At 40.8% G+C, this 17,562-nt stretch overlaps 5 protein-coding genes across 6 annotated transcripts; 2 read left to right on the top strand and 3 right to left on the bottom strand.

Moving 5' to 3' along the window:
- The first annotated feature begins 302 nt into the window (after positions 1–302).
- Positions 303–4,684, top strand: LOC129588494 (nose resistant to fluoxetine protein 6-like). Its single transcript, XM_055482707.1, has 10 exons — positions 303–782; positions 1,083–1,463; positions 1,664–2,119; positions 2,431–2,617; positions 2,885–2,960; positions 3,095–3,199; positions 3,275–3,354; positions 3,585–3,698; positions 3,765–4,071; positions 4,273–4,684. The coding sequence occupies exons 1-10, from the start codon at positions 497–499 to the stop codon at positions 4,561–4,563; spliced, it is 2,283 nt and encodes a 760-aa protein (XP_055338682.1). The 5' UTR covers positions 303–496; the 3' UTR covers positions 4,564–4,684.
- LOC129588493 (cleavage and polyadenylation specificity factor subunit 2-like) lies at positions 4,293–8,556 on the bottom strand. Its single transcript, XM_055482705.1, has 13 exons — positions 8,053–8,556; positions 7,617–7,776; positions 7,393–7,498; positions 7,151–7,277; positions 6,877–7,081; positions 6,580–6,801; positions 6,037–6,518; positions 5,636–5,900; positions 5,422–5,562; positions 5,210–5,351; positions 5,086–5,144; positions 4,870–5,004; positions 4,293–4,806 (listed from the first exon to the last, which is right to left on the bottom strand). Exons 1-13 carry the CDS (start codon positions 8,199–8,201, stop codon positions 4,714–4,716), a joined length of 2,286 nt encoding a protein of 761 aa, XP_055338680.1. The 5' UTR covers positions 8,202–8,556; the 3' UTR covers positions 4,293–4,713.
- A 354-nt stretch (positions 8,557–8,910) lies between these two features.
- On the bottom strand, positions 8,911–11,168 carry LOC129588498 (folate receptor beta-like). Its single transcript, XM_055482714.1, has 6 exons — positions 11,024–11,168; positions 10,657–10,959; positions 10,420–10,588; positions 10,049–10,222; positions 9,347–9,499; positions 8,911–9,256 (listed from the first exon to the last, which is right to left on the bottom strand). Exons 2-6 carry the CDS (start codon positions 10,804–10,806, stop codon positions 9,126–9,128), a joined length of 777 nt encoding a protein of 258 aa, XP_055338689.1. The 5' UTR covers positions 10,807–10,959; positions 11,024–11,168; the 3' UTR covers positions 8,911–9,125.
- Positions 11,169–11,353: 185 nt separating this feature from the next.
- Positions 11,354–14,553, top strand: LOC129588496 (coiled-coil domain-containing protein 174-like). 2 transcript variants are annotated; one of them, XM_055482710.1, is made up of 12 exons: positions 11,354–11,428; positions 11,602–11,670; positions 11,773–11,904; positions 11,972–12,090; positions 12,156–12,217; positions 12,287–12,446; positions 12,536–12,724; positions 12,793–12,974; positions 13,281–13,375; positions 13,436–13,562; positions 13,678–13,797; positions 13,854–14,553. In XM_055482710.1, the coding sequence occupies exons 2-12, from the start codon at positions 11,638–11,640 to the stop codon at positions 14,336–14,338; spliced, it is 1,704 nt and encodes a 567-aa protein (XP_055338685.1). In that variant the 5' UTR covers positions 11,354–11,428; positions 11,602–11,637; the 3' UTR covers positions 14,339–14,553. The 2 variants fall into 2 exon arrangements, with proteins under 2 accessions (XP_055338685.1, XP_055338684.1); XM_055482709.1 differs by having other exon boundaries at positions 11,361–11,670.
- A 48-nt stretch (positions 14,554–14,601) lies between these two features.
- LOC129588480 (probable oligoribonuclease) lies at positions 14,602–17,357 on the bottom strand. The gene is made up of 7 exons (XM_055482687.1): positions 16,542–17,357; positions 16,137–16,220; positions 15,758–15,835; positions 15,681–15,708; positions 15,405–15,571; positions 15,225–15,331; positions 14,602–15,131 (listed from the first exon to the last, which is right to left on the bottom strand). The coding sequence occupies exons 1-7, from the start codon at positions 16,764–16,766 to the stop codon at positions 15,059–15,061; spliced, it is 762 nt and encodes a 253-aa protein (XP_055338662.1). The 5' UTR covers positions 16,767–17,357; the 3' UTR covers positions 14,602–15,058.
- Between the last annotated feature and the right edge of the window lie 205 nt (positions 17,358–17,562).

The raw sequence follows: 17,562 nt of genomic DNA, 5'->3' as shown, positions 1-17,562 counted from the left end.
TTGTACCCATATTAGCCTACATATTCATGATAAGAAATTACAAAGTTTTTAGTATTCAGAAAGCTTTGGCGTTCTAAAGATTTAAGTAAATTTTCTACGGAATAATCTCTGCTTGCAACAATCAACGCGCGATAAGAGCGGTGATATGGATTTAGGAAAAGAAATCAGGAGAGCAAGCCCCATTTCATACTGATAACAATAAAATCTGATATAAAAATAATTGTATCGAAAATTACGCACATGGAGTAGCGAAGCCAATAAACATCTAACAGATAATTATTATAATATGGTATTGTGTATGGCATGGAGTATTTCGCTGCGTATCCACCGATCGCAAAATCATTACGGACGGACAGATCGTCGTTAATATGGTGTTGCGTCCACCTGCATAATATTTCTCGCACCTGTAGCCCGCAGCCGGGATTTCGATGTGCTTTTGCAACCGAGAAGGATTATATTGCAGTGTTTATATTAACACTGTCTCAACGATTTGAGAATGCTACAAAAGATTCTCGTAGTGGCGGTGTTGGTGTTGTGCATTTCCGCCCCCAGCGTGAATGCCCTCAGTGCTCTCCATCCTGACTTCCTAGGGACAATTGTGGGCTCTATTACCATACCAGGGATCACTACGGGGAATGTCAACTTTTCCGATCCAACACAACTTGCCAAGTTCCTTCTGGATCTTTTACCCGGCAAAAGCCTGGAAGTCTCTTACCCTTGTTATAATGACACAATGACATGGTTTCTCGATCTTATGCAAGGAAAGATGTACGCCATAGAAAGTATGTGTCGGTTTAGTATTTGTAATTATGTGTAATCAAAGCATGTACAGCAAACTCGTATACGAATGGTGCATGGCATATCTACAGATATATTCATATATTCATGTATGTAGAACTCTCACCCTTTTATATTGCTGTATAATACTATACGCAGTGTATCCATAGTCATAACTAACATAATAATGGAATCAATCTTTCCGCTCTACAAAGTTTGTTTGCATCTGCGCATATCTGTTCATGCTAAAACAAAGATGAACTTTAATTTTATTTAAACTTAAAGCCGAATTCTCCTCTTTTTAGTGTTGGATGCCTTTGCCAAAATTCCAGCAGGGATATCCAAAGGTCACATATTGTGGATGGGCGCTTACGACATGTGTGTCGCAGCGCGGCGCAACGTAACATATATCACCAAAGAAGGAAAAGAGTCCTTTGATTTAGTACCGGCGGCAAAATACTGTGTGGTCCGGTTAAACAGTACTCTACTAAGTCAGCTGCCGTCGCTTTTGGCGTTCGCCACGTGTCTGCCGGCCTCATGCTCAGCAAAAGATGCTGATGAATTACTTATAAGTCTAATACATATTCTGAACTTAGCCAGCGGAGTAACTGCAGGAAAGGGAACAGCGTGCAGCGACGAAAAAATTCCCGCGCAAGGTGGAACTACCACAACATTGATTATCATAGGTAAGAGACAAGTCATGGGTTATTAGCCTTTCGGAAAAATTTTGCGGTCGGCTTTTTAGAGCAATTTGTTGATGACGAAAAGTATAAGCATAAAAACGCATAATCGTTTTATAGTTACATTAAAGCTCCATACCGTATCTGCTCATAAAATTAGTTTGGTGGGAAAGATCGATTCTGATATTGTGGCGTACCTCTTTTAGGAATTATTGTCCTCGCCTGCATCTGGTGTACGATAATACATTTTTTCTTCCGCTTATTTGATAAACGCTGGTGGAACATCGAAGAGATGAACGAAGCAGCCAAAGTTACGTATGTGTCCAAGAAGCGAAAAATAGAAGACGAGCTAGACAACAAAGGATTTGTGCGGGAAGAGCAACCGGACATCGACATTGCACTAGAAAACGAAACATCCTTCGATCAAACAAACCCTGCACCACAGGATTCTGCTAAAATCAAAACCGAAGAAAAAAAGACCTGGAAGAACAAGTATCCAATCTATATGAAATTGGTCCTGTGCTTCTCCATAGTACACAATGTTAACAAAATTTTCGCACCGGCCGCACCCGGTCAGCTGAAGTATCTCGATGGTATGCGCGTCATCAGTATGTGGTGGGTGATGTTGGGGCATATTTACCATCTCGGGCAGAGCTTTTTCAGTAAGTCATTATATTTTAATATTTTCCATATCAATGCATTTTTATTAAATTTTGAGAGTATTTTTGATTAAACAACAGTGTGTCGCGTTTTCTTCGTATAATATTTTGAGTTAATAACAGTGCCTCTATACCACATGACGATTTTTGCACAACTTTTTAACAACTTTTTTTACTGTTATGATTATAATAATTTGATTATTGGTTGAATTTTTAACTTTTATAAATTCTGTCTAGACATCGGACTTACTTCGTCTAGATCTGCAATTGCGCCCATACAACGACAATATGGTAACCAATTCGTAACCTTTCAGATAACCAATATGAAATTGTGGATAGCCTTAAAGGAGTTTTGCAACAGATTCCTTTAAATGCATCATTTGGCATCGATACGTTCTTTTTCCTCAGTGGATTACTTATTGCATACACTTTGCTCAAGGAAGTAGAACGTACAAAGAGTTGCTTGCCGCTGGCATTTTCCTATCCCAAAAGAATCTGGAGGTGGGAATAGTGCAAATCCGAAATTTTGGAGCATACAGAGTAGATAGTAACAATATCATAAGAAGGTGCAAAAGAAACTGTTATATTAACACATAATGCGTATTTGCAATTAGATTTCTAATTAGTCTAATTAAGCCGTGCTTCAATGCTTTAATCTTTTAATTAACCTGGCTGTGTCGAGAGATACAAAATCTGCGGAAAAAGTTTTGCCAGTACTATAAAAAGATACGTGCTGTGACCTGTCACATTTTTACCATTTTCTTGCAGGTTGACTCCGTTGTACATGGTTGTGCTGTTGGTTTACCTGTATATCGTTCCCTACGTTGTCGGTGGTCCATACTCGGTAAGAGCAAATCCACCGAAAAGTTTTGCAGCATGTTAATACAATTATTATGTCAGTTTTTAATAACTATGTCAGATTCGCCAACCTCCCGAGTTATCTTATCGATCATTAATTTTTGATGGCACATCTTATAGCTTATTGTGAAGCAAGAAGGATCGCCAACTGAATTCTGTAAAAAGTACTGGTGGACAAATCTTCTCTACATTAACAACATCATTCCCCTCAACAAAAACGAAATGGCAAGTGCAAAGTACTAAGAGCTAAACGGTTAATTTTCTTAGACACGAATAAGTTTAAACAAGATGCTTTAATAGTGCATGTCGTGGACCTGGTTTTTAAGCGCGGATATGCAACTGTTCATAATTACACCCATAATTCTCGCCATCGTAGTCAAGTAAGTAAATAAGTATAAGTAGTAAATAATGATTGGTATTCTGCAGTCGTTATGATGAAGAGTACATATACTCTGTAGATACATCAGTCAATAAGTACTGTACGAGTATAATGCAAACCGACTAAGCTACTGCGGTAGCGTATTTATAAGTGTCATATTTAGAGTTTATCGTATATCTATTACTAAATGTTGATGCTGCCGATTTTTTTGACTCTGTGTATGTGTTACAGGTTACCGAAACTGGGAACGGCCATAATGGCTGCGCTGATAGTTGCATGCGTGGCTACGATTAGTTCTCTCGTTTCCTTATACGGTCTACCTTTGACCGCTTTACAACTTCATGAGTGAGCTAAATAATTATAATGCTGCACAAAAGGTAAATACTTACTTATTTTAATGAAAAATTTTAGCCCACTCCCATCGGCATACAAATACGACGAAACTTTTGAATACTTCTACGACAAGCCATATGCCGGTGGCATCGCATTTTTTATGGGAGCCATGATGGCGGTGTATATGGTGCGCTTCCGTGGAAAGAACGCCGGCTGGTATCTGCCTGTTTTCATTTGCGGGTGGGTTCTCTCCATAATCGCCGGAGTATGTTGTGTCATGGGATTGTACATGGGGGGTCTGGAGACCAAAACGGACATGACTCTGGGAGAGCGAACAGCCTACGCGGCGCTTACCAGACTTGCGTGGTCATTGTCGATCGCCTGGGTAAGCAACACATTACTTTTCCTCATTATCCTTTTTAACTTTAGAGCACAAACAAACTGTATTGTCGTCTGCGCTTCCCTTTGTAGGCTTTAATATTCGAGAAAACACTAATTTTTGAATATAAATCATAAGATGACCTGTAATAATTTAAATAACAATAATTTTGGAATTAATTACATATTTTTTTGTAACTATTTTTAGGTGGTTTACGCATGTCAGTACGACTATGGAATGGTGGTGCGCAGTTTCCTGTCGCTGCGGATATGGACCGTTCTCGGTCGCCTGACCTATGCCGCGTTCCTCGTGCACTTTCTGATTCTCCAGATGTACTACACAAGCCTACGCACGATGCTGGGCTACACTTGGTACCAGGTGGTTACGATCTTCTGGTCTCAGGTGGTATCCGTGTATCTTGTGGCCTTTATCGCGGCGCTCTTCGTGGAAATGCCGCTCAGGAACATCGAGAAGCTATTCTGGTTCCGCAGAGTTTAATGCTTTCACAATCTGACCAACATAGTCAAACGCTTGATAAATTATTGTGATTGTTATGAAGTACATGATCTCGAAATACTACATTTCATTGACTAAGCCTCGAATAAAACACAAAAGCCGCCCAATCCGAATGTGAAATACAATGTTGTTTTAAAACACACAAAATTGTTTGTACAAAAGTTTTCTTATCCGGTAATATTCCACAGAAAATGGGCCCTGCACAGTAAGTTTCCCGGACTGCGTCTGCAAAAAAATTAAACAACATAAATTATTCCAAACCAAAATACTCAAAACAATAACTAATACCTTGCTGATAACCACGCAGCGGCTACACACTAGTGAGCCAGTTAGAAAATCGCTATAAATTCCATGCTGTCGAAGAAACTTTTGGATGTCGGACAACTTATAATTATTTATCACTAAAGGCGCACTGGCAGGGGCCTAGAAAAACAAAACAAGTAAAAACTTACTGCAGATGGCAACGAACATTTTCATGAAGCATGTATAATAAAAATTCCTTACAAATTTCTTTGACTGTGTAGGCTCCAGAGTCGGAACGTTGGGATCATGGGCCGCAGCCACTACAATAAAATCCATGATCTACAAATTTTAGGTTATGCGAACAATCTGGTAAGAAAAAACTCACTCGGTATATCGAATTCCGACGCCATCTCTTCCTTATCCGCGACAGGCTCGCGATACCACGCTTTACAATGAACCAGGGCCATCTGGCCTCCCTTTACAGGTTTCCATTGCACATTACGAAGGAAAGCGTCACTTAGCTTAGCCTATAATTGGATTTCTCGTTAATACAGCTTAAAAAACACCATCATTCAATTTAATAATCGCCATACGCACGCGATATATATGCGTTTCCGATGAACAATCAACAGTTTTTAGGAGATCTGGATAGAAAATATGTTCCGTATTCATCTGGCAATGACTGGTCATAAAGTTTGCCACCACCTCGGCGGTCTGTGGCGAACCATGTACCATAATCTAAAAAAAATAAATAAAAATACCATGAATGCTTGTGCTTCTCCTGCAGAAGACAGATGCGGGAGCACTGTACCAGACGTTTCGGATTAATAAAGGTCAAAATCTTCTGCAACGAATCGGCATCCACACGGCCCTCAAAATCAATAAACTTCAGGGTAGCTTTGATCTCTACGGTAACAGGTGTGGATATGGTTTTTGTCGGCACTTCGTCGGCAATTTCTTCCGAATCATCGTCCATTTTGTCGTCTGGGCGGGTTTTGCTGGCACCATCCTTTGGTGACGGTTCAACCTCAACGCCTTTGTTGATTTCCTTCAATCTGTTGCGCATGGTCTCGACACTGCAGAGAAGTCCTAACTATTATTTGAGTTCACCCAACAATGGAAACAAACACTATCGGAAACAAGGCTTTTGGAACCGGAGGCGAGTGAGTTATCATTGTCATGAAGTTAGCAAAAAATTAATGCACAACTTACTCGACGGAAACCCCGAATTCATCTTTGGTATTTTGATCCCGTTCAAACCGGTACATAGCATTAGGTTTAGGGCCCCGTTTAAGCAAATGGAACGGCATTTTCCCGCATGGTCGAATATATAGATCCGACTGCTGAATAGTCACCGCACCCTTCTCCGGCATGGGCATATCGAGATCAGCCTCCATATCCGATGCTTTTAGTTCAGCCTCTTCTTTGGCTTCCTGATCGCGAAGGGCTTTGGCCAACTGTTCCTCTCGCTTTTTGTCCATGTATTCTTTCAATTCTGTTCCCTCCAGAGGCACACGTCGGCGCTGATCAATCGTCAAGACCGGCACACGAGGATTCTGAATAAGAAAGTGGGCCAGCGTTCCCACGGTTGTCCGATAAGTGAACACAATGGTGTTCTTGGCATGGCGGGCATAGTCCATAAAAAGATTTCTTGAGAAGCCACATTCAAGATCCGGAGGCGATGCAACAACAACCTGCATAACACAACCTAAATTTTGAATCACGTAACATAGTTTTCCCAGTGCACAAACATACCTTCGGACTTTTCACCTTCTTCAGTTCACTTTGACTGTGGCAGAGCTGAACGTTGGTGAACGCAAACGGATTTTGCCGGTTGTCCTCAAAGCCCCGTACTAGTTTATCACTCATCCATTCTACTTGGGATTTGGCAAATTCGATGGCGTTGTAGGCGACATTATTCAATATACAAACACCGAAATTGTTCAATCCTGACTCTTTATTCTGCCATAGCTGGTCCTGAAATATACAGTAGGTAGACCTGTAATTACTATCAAAATGTGGCAAAAAGTTGACAAAAAGCCGGTGACTAACCAACATGTACGCCAGCTCCAAGACCCGCCCCGCCGTATCAATGCAGATCAAAACATCACCTTCCTGGCGCAGTGTCTGCAGGATGGTGGTCATCAATTCTTCATCCCTTGTTCGCCGTTTTGGTGGATTATAAGCACCGTTCAGAATATCACAGATCAATAAATGAGGGCGATTTATGGAGTCCAGAGACAAGGCGCTGAGATGCCTGCACAGCCATAAAACCATGTAAAACTGAATCAGAAAAGATTTTTGCAAAGACGCACTTGACTCGTACCTTTCTTTCTTGTGTGCAAAATCAACAGCGTAAACAATTTCTTCTTCGTCCTTGCCAATTTTCCACAAACATGCTCCGAGCATGTGACCCGCACATAAGGCTGTTAGTCGAATTCCTTCTCCTTTCCCTGAAACAAAAATCCATTAGCTCGCAGTGGTCCGGGAAATCCTAAGCTTAAATTTCGCGACCCATAACAAAAAAAAAGCTGTGAATGTTAAGGCTATGCGAGTACCTATCTGTACCTTTCAAGGCAACTGTCTGGTTGTATTTCACTTGAATGATTCGATCAAAAGCCGCGTCGATGTGATCCAGTGTAAAGAGATCGAAATCTTCGTAATCATGTCTCGACTACAAAAGTAAAAAAAACTTTAATAAAAATTCAGTTTTCCCACAGAAAATGGTGCAAGGTAACATGCAAAATTCCGGAGTCAAAAGATTTAAATACTTAAGAAAGTGCAGCACTCACCTGGTACAAGTCGTACATGAACATTTGGCCCATTTTGTACACCGGACTGGTGGCGTACACGGGACACTCCAATCCCATACGTCCAACAAGGTAGGGCAGAGCACCCACATGGTACAAATCAGGAGATGTAAGCAGCACGCAGTCCAAACGCGGAGCGATTCTGTAGAAGAACGGTTATAAATAACGATATGATCACTGCAAAAATTTTTATCAGCCCAAATTTAATACTTTCCTAGCATAATATGGTAAACTTCACAATAATCACATCATTACCGTCGGCATATATTAAAGTAAAAATGATTACTTTGACTTCTTGAGAGGCGGCGTAAGAAAAATATGACGTGCAGCATACACATGGATGCTGGTTAATATTACTCCAAAACTAAGCACGGCAGCTATTCGACTACTACAAGCACACACAAAACTTATTGGATACTTTGCAAGCTCCTCGACGTATTTGAGATCAAAACGCTCGTCCCAGCCGCAGTCCAGAAGAATGTTAAATCCGTCAATCTCCAGAAGGTAGGCAAACGGTGTGAACTGATGCACACCGTTAAATGGTTGAAAATGAATAATAGATGGCATTATTAGTGAGGGGTCCGGATAAAACCTTTCTCAAATGGGAGGAGAAGCAGAAAACGCGGAAACTCCCAGTCCAAAAGAAAACTGCAGAGGATTCAATTATCCAAAGCCAAAAACCAGAAGGACTCCGCAGATCACAGTGACACATAGATAAAGCTTCGTTTCATCTTCCAAATTTAGGGTTCAACTTTAAGCGAACAGCACACGATACTGGGTAGTGTAGTGGGTACCGCGTAATTCACATCTAACTTCACCTTCCAATTTCACTATCAACAATGGTAAAATAAGTCCTGAATCGAAGATACGAGTACTCGAACAAAAGCTAGAAAACCAAACATTCCCGAGTTTCCAGACTCCATGCATAGTTGCATACTTTAGACTGTTAGCTATTTTAGCATTTTGATTTAAGTGGTGCATTCCGGGTAGTAAGGTGACAACCAACCTATGGCGAAACAGCATCTTCGCAGTGGCCACTGCAGCCGACCGCCGGAGTTACGGTACGAGTACAGTTACTGCAGCCTGCAGTACATGCGACTGAGAGTACAAGTACTGGACAAAATCGAAAATTACGTAATATATAGATATTTATATCTATATAGATATACAGATAATTAATGTTAAAAGTGTATAATCATTGTACAGTTTAGTCAACACTAGTTTAGATCGGTTTCTGACTTCATGTACATCTATACATCGAAGCTTCTGTAAATATGATTTATTTCATTTGATCCAAAATTTTTGTTTTGATTGCTGTGAGCTGCATCTCGCGCATACAAAATTACATCAATCTTGCTTCTCTAAAGAAATATCCATAATTGCTTTAAACCACCAGGTTTAAATACAAGGCACCAAAAACTGAATACTAACAATTCGTCACATGCCCCAAGAAGCAATATTAGACCGGTATCTCTTGAAAAAACTTCGGTTTCACATGGGGATCACGATTCTAGTCGAAAACAACTGTGCTCCAGCCAGAAGAAGGAAGAAATGCATGGGAGCAGAAGCACCAGACTTTGGTAAGCCACGCTGCCAGTTCTCGACTCGATCGTTTAAATCCGCTACAAAAACACAAACAAAACTAAGTGGAAAATATTACACCAAGGCGAAAACGCATAAACGTTATTCGGTCAACATGTCAGCACATGTACCTTCGGTCTGACTAGGATCAAATTTAAAGCACGGCTGGTCATCGTATACATATCTAAAAGATCCAGCGAACACCTTCTCGCAAAACGTTTTCGGATCCCCAAACACTTCGCTAAATAACCGGCAAGTCGAGGCCCCGGGACATTTATTTATGCCTAAATTCGATTCGAAACATCATAAATCAGATTATATGTCTGCAAATTATATATCTGCAGCACCTCAACCGGATTACTGATTAGTTTACTGTAATTTAGCATATTCTATTGCAAAACATGAAAACAGAACAGCAAATTCTTACTTGGATTTGCTAGTTCGACGTAGAGGAAAGCTGGAGCATAATAAATCCGCTAATAAGTAATAAAGTAACACCGCCCATGATGGGGCTTATCTAATTTCAGAATGTTATCTAACTTATCTATTTTTATATAACCACCTGATAAGAACCTACTTAGTATGTAAATACTAGTATCTTTATCAGTACTGTATAGTTTATTGTACAAACGAATTCATTCACACCTACGACTAAAGCGCGGTATAGCTTTTATGCTAGCAAGAAAATCTCTGGATAATTTAGCCGGTTCTAGTTCGCTCTACGTAATGAACTTAATAACTATACATTATACAATGTCAACTAAACTATACGATGCCTAAATTCAATATCCAGTATTGAAGGAAAACAATTCTGAACAAACTGTCAATAATACCGTCTATCCATTCGAATTCGGACCAATTATCCGTGCAGGTTAAATCATTCTTGCAAGCGTCGTACCACTGGTCGCACTGCGTTTGGCACAAAGGAACATCCAGAAACCTTTCAACACGAGATTTTCTTCGCTTTGGGTCGGTTATTATCCAGGGCCCCATGTTTGGTGAACACTCTAAAAATAACAAGTGATAAACTGAGATACGATGCTGAAGTTTCCGAAAGATTTCCACGAAACCGCTGCAAAACAAGAGTTTATCTGAACCATGAAGGCTATCGATATCTCAGCGTTATTGTACTGATATGCGACAACACTAGTACAAAATAATGTTAAATAACGTAAAACTGAAGAATTTTTTATTGATCGCTTACCGTAAAAACACAGGTCCTGGACAAAAAAGCTTCGACATTTGGCGGATAGTGGTTTGTCGCAGTGGTCCCAGCGGAAATTCAACCATGTCAGACTGTCATTGTTCGACAGATTTGTGATACTAGCGGCCACAGTTGCATTGCAGCAGGAATTGCCTGACCAAGCCGAACACTACAAAGAAACATCCTTCCAATATCCAGATTTGTAAAACAAAATGCCGAAGCAGTACATGCACGCACCACAGTGCCATTCAAATTTTCGGGACCAGGTTTCGTTTTCTGGTAGCGAGCATTAATGCATCGTTTCTCATTGTCAGACGAAATGGCCACACCAACGCAAACCATCAGACATAAACACAGGGCTATCCGAGGCTGATAGATGAGACTCATTACGAGACTGCGGATATAACCGAGATTTTACAATCCAAGAATCCAGATTACGCAATCGCAGGGGAACAAGCCAGCACCCAGGTTTCTCACGAAGGTCTTCAAGTTCTCTGGCACAGGTCGTCTCTCATCTGACGCCAAATTCGAAGTTTCGAACTATTGTAAACGGTCACAGTTGTTACATTGTAGTAAACATCTGCAAGCAACCATAACGACTTACTCTTAAGAGAATATCCAAGGATGTACCAATGCGAAAGTGATTTTAATGCAAAATTAATAACTGCAGCACAATTTATAGCAAATAAAAAAAATAACAGGGCTAGAAAATTGGAGCGCGAAGAATGGACCCGTTTCGTGTAGCCTTACGAAATCAACAAGTGCTTCTGCCAAACTTCAAACTTGCCTTAAGTTATCGTATGCAACTGCCGCTCCCGCAGGGTGGCATGCGAAATAATGCCGCAAATGCTTTCTTCCACTCTTCGTCACTTACTTGAATTTAAACCTTCACAGTTCACAAGCGAAAGTTAGAAAAAATTGGCAACGATAAATATTTAAAATATTTCCACGAATAAACTTTGCTATACAGTAAATGAAAAACATTTATGTTAATTATTCGGTTGTTCAGGTTAGTTCAATAATTAGCGTTCTTAAGCATACCGTGGATGACCTCTGGGGTAGAGACTTCGTCACTTCTACTTACCAAAAACAAAACCATCAGTGTTTCATCTTGTTTGTTCCCCCCTGGCGATGGTATTACGAATTGTTAAAGTGTTGTCGCTGATCACCAATCTGCTGTAGTGTTCTGACGTTAAAGATTGAAGTGCGATCGCTGTGATGGCATCCCTTTCGGAAGTCAGCAAATCGTCCGTAAGTAGAGGATCATGTCCGAGCAGTCCGACTGAACGCTGCATTACACGTTATTTCTGTGAGTACGCCGTACGACCAATAATTTCACTCTATTAACTACAGCTGATCAACTTGAAAGCAGAATTATACCGTAAACAAGAAGAATCGCGTCAGAAACGGCAGGCGCATTCGTCTTCCATTCCTAGCGGATACCAAGTTCTTCCAGGAAAACATGTGGCTAAAGCGAGTAGCTCAGTACGTGCCGTCGATATGATTGAACGGTTTTGCCTGCTGTTCACTTGAAACCATAATTGGTTTACAGAAACCAAGGCTTTCGAAGGGGAAAACAAAGCCCAGTTCAAACCCAGGTGTGGCAGAACGTATAGCGAAAGACGCGCAGATTTTGCCACCAGGAACTGAGAAAAGTTGGGAGCAAGTACGGTAAGCAGTGTGGAAGTCCATCGGAGTATCACACTAACTTGTGTTGAATTAATTGTCCATTTTAGAGAGGTTTTGGAACGGAAGGCAAAGCTGTACGACAAACTCTCTTCCCAGCAGTACGATCCAGGTTGCGAAATTTTTAATTGTCTATTGCCAGTCTCCGTTTTTTTTTTAAATAATGATTGATTATTGACAGATGAAGGCGAGAGTCCGTTATTGGTGGATTTTTCCCAAAAGCAAGTTGCAGCACAAGGAAAGGGTCGTAGCGCGCCTATGTACGATGACACTGATAGTTCGGACGACGAAATTGGGCCGGTGCCTTTGCCTGGCAAGCCTAGTGACGCTGATGATGAATGGTCAGTCTGGTTTACAATCTTTCTTGTAATTTTTTGTGTGCAAAATATCTGTGCATGCTGCTTGAGCGTATAATTCCGTTTAATTATAGGGCTGAATATGAGGACCATCTGGGCCGCACCCGCAGATGCCTTCGCACAGATCTTCCACGGATGCTGGAGGAGAATGTTCGATTAAAAGCGGAAACGGATTCGGCCCGAGCATCCAACACCAATTATAGTCGCGCAGACGATGCGGATGTCTCTCCGGCTGCTGGCGGATTTGACTTTGGTCCTGTGCCGTAAGTGAAGTTTTGGGTTAAATACTCTGAATTGCGTTGTTCAAAATGGCATGGGAAACTTCTTTCAGGCTTGATGAGCGAACACTCCTTTCTAATGATATGCAACGGGAGATGGAGCGACAATCTTGGGAAATAGATAGCGCAAGCGGGAATTCGGATGCGAGGCGTGCCACTGCAGGTCATCCGGGGAAGGTGACTTATAATCCCCACCGCAAGGGACCTGTCTTTTACGAAACAATAAGGGATAATGGTAAGTTTATTAAACGGTGGGGTCAGTTACATTCAAGAAATTTCTAAGGTTCGATTATCCAAGTCGCCGTTTAAGTTCCGAACAACTCTGTTGCCACTGTTTTCGCAGTGGATGATAGTGTGGACTGTGGACAAAGGGATTGTGTTTTTGTATTTGTAATTTCTGTAGTTATATTTATAATCTCTGCAGGATTGAAGTTTTTTTAACATTTACTGTGAAGGTGTTAGTATATCTTCGGTAGAATATTGCTTACAGTCTGTAGTTTTTGCTTCTTACAAAATGTAAGGTATCATGGTGTACTTCCAGAAATACGGGATTTGGGCATCGGATACTTTAAATTCTCCACCGATCCGACGACAAGAGAAGAAGAGTTTAACAAGCTCCAGAAGCTACGACAGCAGGTGAAGCAGCTTTTTTATGCATTTGGATGTTTTATATAATGTTATTGCATTATATTTTAGACAAACGAGCAAAGGGCTCATAATGCGCAGTTGAAAGCCAAACGGAAAGCTCTCGCTGATGCGCGTCTAGCCAAAATTAGAGAGAAGAAGAATATCAAAGCTGTCCCAGAAGAAAGCAGAGATGAAGGTGATTACCATTTACCGTTAGAGACACTCAATCTGAGAGATTATGCTCGTTGCACAGCGTTCTTCAACGCCAACTGTATTTCACCACTTTTGACTGACATTGGTTGTGTCGGTAGATCTCGAAGAATTTGAGAAGACATTAGAAGCTGCGCCTGTTCTCCACACCAAATCCAAAGCTGAACTAAATGCAACTCGAACTGAACCGGCTCCGGTCAGGGAATGGGATGTTGGAAAAGGTACATCGTCCTGACGCGCTTCTTGTTGACGGTTTATCGCACGTATGATTTTTTAGCGATATTGGACAACGAAGATTTGGATAAGAAATATGTGGAAAAGCGCCGCACGGATCGCAATCCCGATTTTGCTCCACCAGAGCAGTACCATAAAAAAGATCCACCGAAGCAACCAAAGAAAAATTTTCCGCGTCCGTATTCGCAAAATTCGCAGCTGTCCAACGTGCACGAGGGACGGTCCAGCAGTGCTTCGCTAGCAAACGCGCTCCCCTCAGCTCCGTCTGGAGATAGCTCTGTAAATACTGATTACAAACCATGGGAACATATTCCCCAATGGAATAACGCCCGTGCCACCGAAAAAGGTGATAATTCCGACCGAGCAACCAAAAACCTACCGGTGGGATCATGGAGTTCTGTGCCACCTCCAACCTCGTATGAGGACAAGGGCAGGCCGATGGCATTTCATCATGTCAATGCTGCAGAAATCAGGGAACAAGCGAAAGCCCTTTTCAAAAATAAAACTGGCCAGGACTTGCAGTACTGATTCATTGCAGTGAATGGTAATGCGCGACTTCGTCAATAATTTCCAGTGATGCGAGAAAGGATTCTTTATGAAAGTAAGCTTTTGGGGAGTTGTACATAGTGCCACAATGCCTGAGTTAAAGTTAAACGAAGACGCTTGAATTACTGAAAACGCTATGACAGCTCGCATTGTGGAGCATTTTTGATCTTTTGAACTGATAAAATTCTTTATCCTTGTACAGTTTAATTTGTAACTGCACAACTTTCTAAAGAATTCGACACGGCTTCAAATTTGATGATTTAATCTGTTTTGAAGATGCTGCTGGCTTTAAGGTTATACTTCCAAAAAAAGGAACTTGTAAGCATTAAAAAATGAGGTGTAAAAAAACGGAAATGAGAGATATTATAATTAATAATGTGGAAAAAACTTTCGAACTGGTGAATTCTGTCTCTGTTTAAGGGTATCCAACAAGGTTCGAAACATATCGATAATAAGCAAAAATTTTTCATTCGTTTCCGCGTAGCATAAAACGTAAAGTCATTTTTCAGAATCGTAAAATTTGTAAACAAGCCCTAAAAGACATGTCTCGCCGTCAGCAACCAAAGTTGTCAATGCCTCGCATTGTCTTGTGTGCGTTGAAACGAATTACTATACAAACTCAAATCAGGAAAGACCATAGGATATCGACGCCCCGCTCTGACTTTGGTCACCTGAAATACCATTCCCAGCTGATCTCAGAGCTCATTGTGGCCGGAAAACGTTTGCACGATACCATCTCATTTCTTCTATTGATTCCTTAACATCCGACAATGCGCTACGAAAAAGGCAATGGATGTTTAATAATCCACGTAGGGTATATTACACAATATGACGATGCAATAATTCATTAATTTGAGTTTCGCCATACCGGTGTGCTAGAACCTTTTTCGGCTGCTTATAGTGATTCTCAGGGTACCACCTTTTGCTCAACTCCTTTACTGTTGAGACGTCAATGATGCGGTAATGCAAATAATCCTAAAAAATATTGAAAATCTGAAGGGCAAAGCCGCAAAACGAAAGCCGTATAAATATGAAAATAAATCTGCACCTCAAAAACCGGCATATGCTTCCTAAGAAATATGCGATCCATATAAATACTGTTTCCGGCCAATGGGCTCTTTTTTGGCGTAACATTTTGCTTCAAGAAATCGGACATAATCTGTTCCGCATCGTGCAGCGACGTTTCGCTTTTTCTACTTCTTCCCATAATCCCGACTGTAAAACAATGTCAAAAGTTCTTTCACAATCGAAATTCATTAATAACTTGGCAATGACTACGCCGTTACGGATGCACAGTTTGTTCTGCTGATTTCGCAAAATGTACGCTTTCCAGAAAAAGACAATTCGAAGTACTGTATAAGTAAACCCAAACATTACATTTAAGGCAATTTCAAGCCTAACCTTGGCAAACTCATTTTCACACCACTCCGAGGCTTTTTCACGAACGGACAGGGGATGATGAATTATAATTTCTGGAGCCTACAAAAAAACACCAGCTTTTGTTACAAGGTAACACTGTAACAGGATACGGTATTTCAAGAATGCATCCATGATCCACCGGATGTCCAACTGCATCACGATTATAATAATTTGTCTAATTACTGTAACTGCAGCAAGATCCAGAGCATCGAAAGCAAATGGTAATTCCAAACAAAAAATTGATAGCAAATGAAACGTATCGGGTCACACATTTCGTAGCTACAATAAATTCTTCCGAATGGGGGAAACCTCATCTGTGAGGCAAGAGCAGCAAATATACAAAAACCAAGTCAATGCTTACTTCTGCTACGATATTCAAATCGTTGTCTGTAACCACACAAGCCATCTCCAAAATGGTATGTGCATCTGGATCCAATCCGGACATCTGCGAAGGGAGATTCACGATTAAGTACTAAGTACTCACGTAACCAAAAATTAAAGCTTCTCTTGGGTCAGTAACCTAACACTATGCAGGCATTATTCACGATCAAATTGCATTACCTGTCCTGATGTAAGCAAAGTACGAGTTTATTCGCCTCCAGCTGGTTCTTAACTTTCTACCGGAGTATATTCAGAATTACACTGTTACTACATTGCAGCTTTTCACATCATTTAATTAGTTTATTATTTTTAATAATCCAGCAAAATTAACACAGATAAACTTTCCGGATTAGACACACAACACATGTCACATTCCTCCACTCACTTCCAAATCGACCCAAACAATCCGCAGATTCTTGTTGTCATCAAATTCATGGCGGTCGGATTCGCCACTACGTAATCGGGTTGAAGTGGACAGACTCCTTGCCATGGTATTACGGGCAACACCACCTTTTCGAAAACGTGCTACATTCTGTAGCAAATTCGATTTGCATGATTTGGCCAACGAATATAGATGGTGTACACCAAGCCGACCGATCTGCCCAACCATGAGGGAACAATTTCGAAGATGTCCAGCCAATAATTTTAGCACAGTTTCGAATTTACAAGGACAAAACAGGATGGAAGTGTGAAACCCTGCCAAACTCAAACTAACTGAAATAATAATTAACTGAAAACTGAATGCTCAGTTCTCACGGAATGTAGCCCGATATCAATCCGTTTCAGACACCTGCTAGGTTCACGAACGTGTGTTAAGAGTTTTTCCACTTGCAATCATATTCCTTCGATGATGAAGTTGCGGAAAACTATCAAATTCGGCATAAAACTTAATAAGCCCGGATGCATAGTTGAATGAATGTACTCGTAGTGTAATTACTATGATACACTGATATAAGCCTGAAAGGTGCAAGTCTGCTCGTCTGAAGACTCATGAAAGTGTAGTTAGTAATTTTGCCAGCCGGTAACTACTAACAAGATAGCGTAAACAAGAAGCAATTTCAAGCAAATAAAAACATAACTTTCCAATTGCACCCGATGTATCAATTTTGTTTTGCTTGTTTGCAAATTTAGAAGAACTACTTTTTTACAAGTTACAAAAATCTGAAGTATAAATCGAGGGGTCAGTCAAAATACTTATACAGTTGTACTGGTACATGTACCCTTCTTCGAGCCTCGAGGTGACCATTTCGATTTAGCGCTTGCTACGGTAAATGCTAAAGCTGTCTGTCAGGCCGACTCACAATCAGGCGTGCCGTGCTCTGCGTGCAGTCGGTGTAGTGCAGTGACTCATGCTACACATAAAACATAATTCATAACTTCCATAATCTTTATTAGAAAAGATTCTG

This window comes from Paramacrobiotus metropolitanus, unplaced genomic scaffold (genome assembly GCF_019649055.1).
Source record: "Paramacrobiotus metropolitanus isolate TYO unplaced genomic scaffold, Prichtersi_v1.0 Parri_scaffold0000030, whole genome shotgun sequence".
In the NCBI taxonomy this organism is placed as follows: Eukaryota; Metazoa; Tardigrada; class Eutardigrada; order Parachela; family Macrobiotidae; genus Paramacrobiotus; species Paramacrobiotus metropolitanus.
This window is presented reverse-complemented; position numbering and strand designations above follow the sequence as displayed.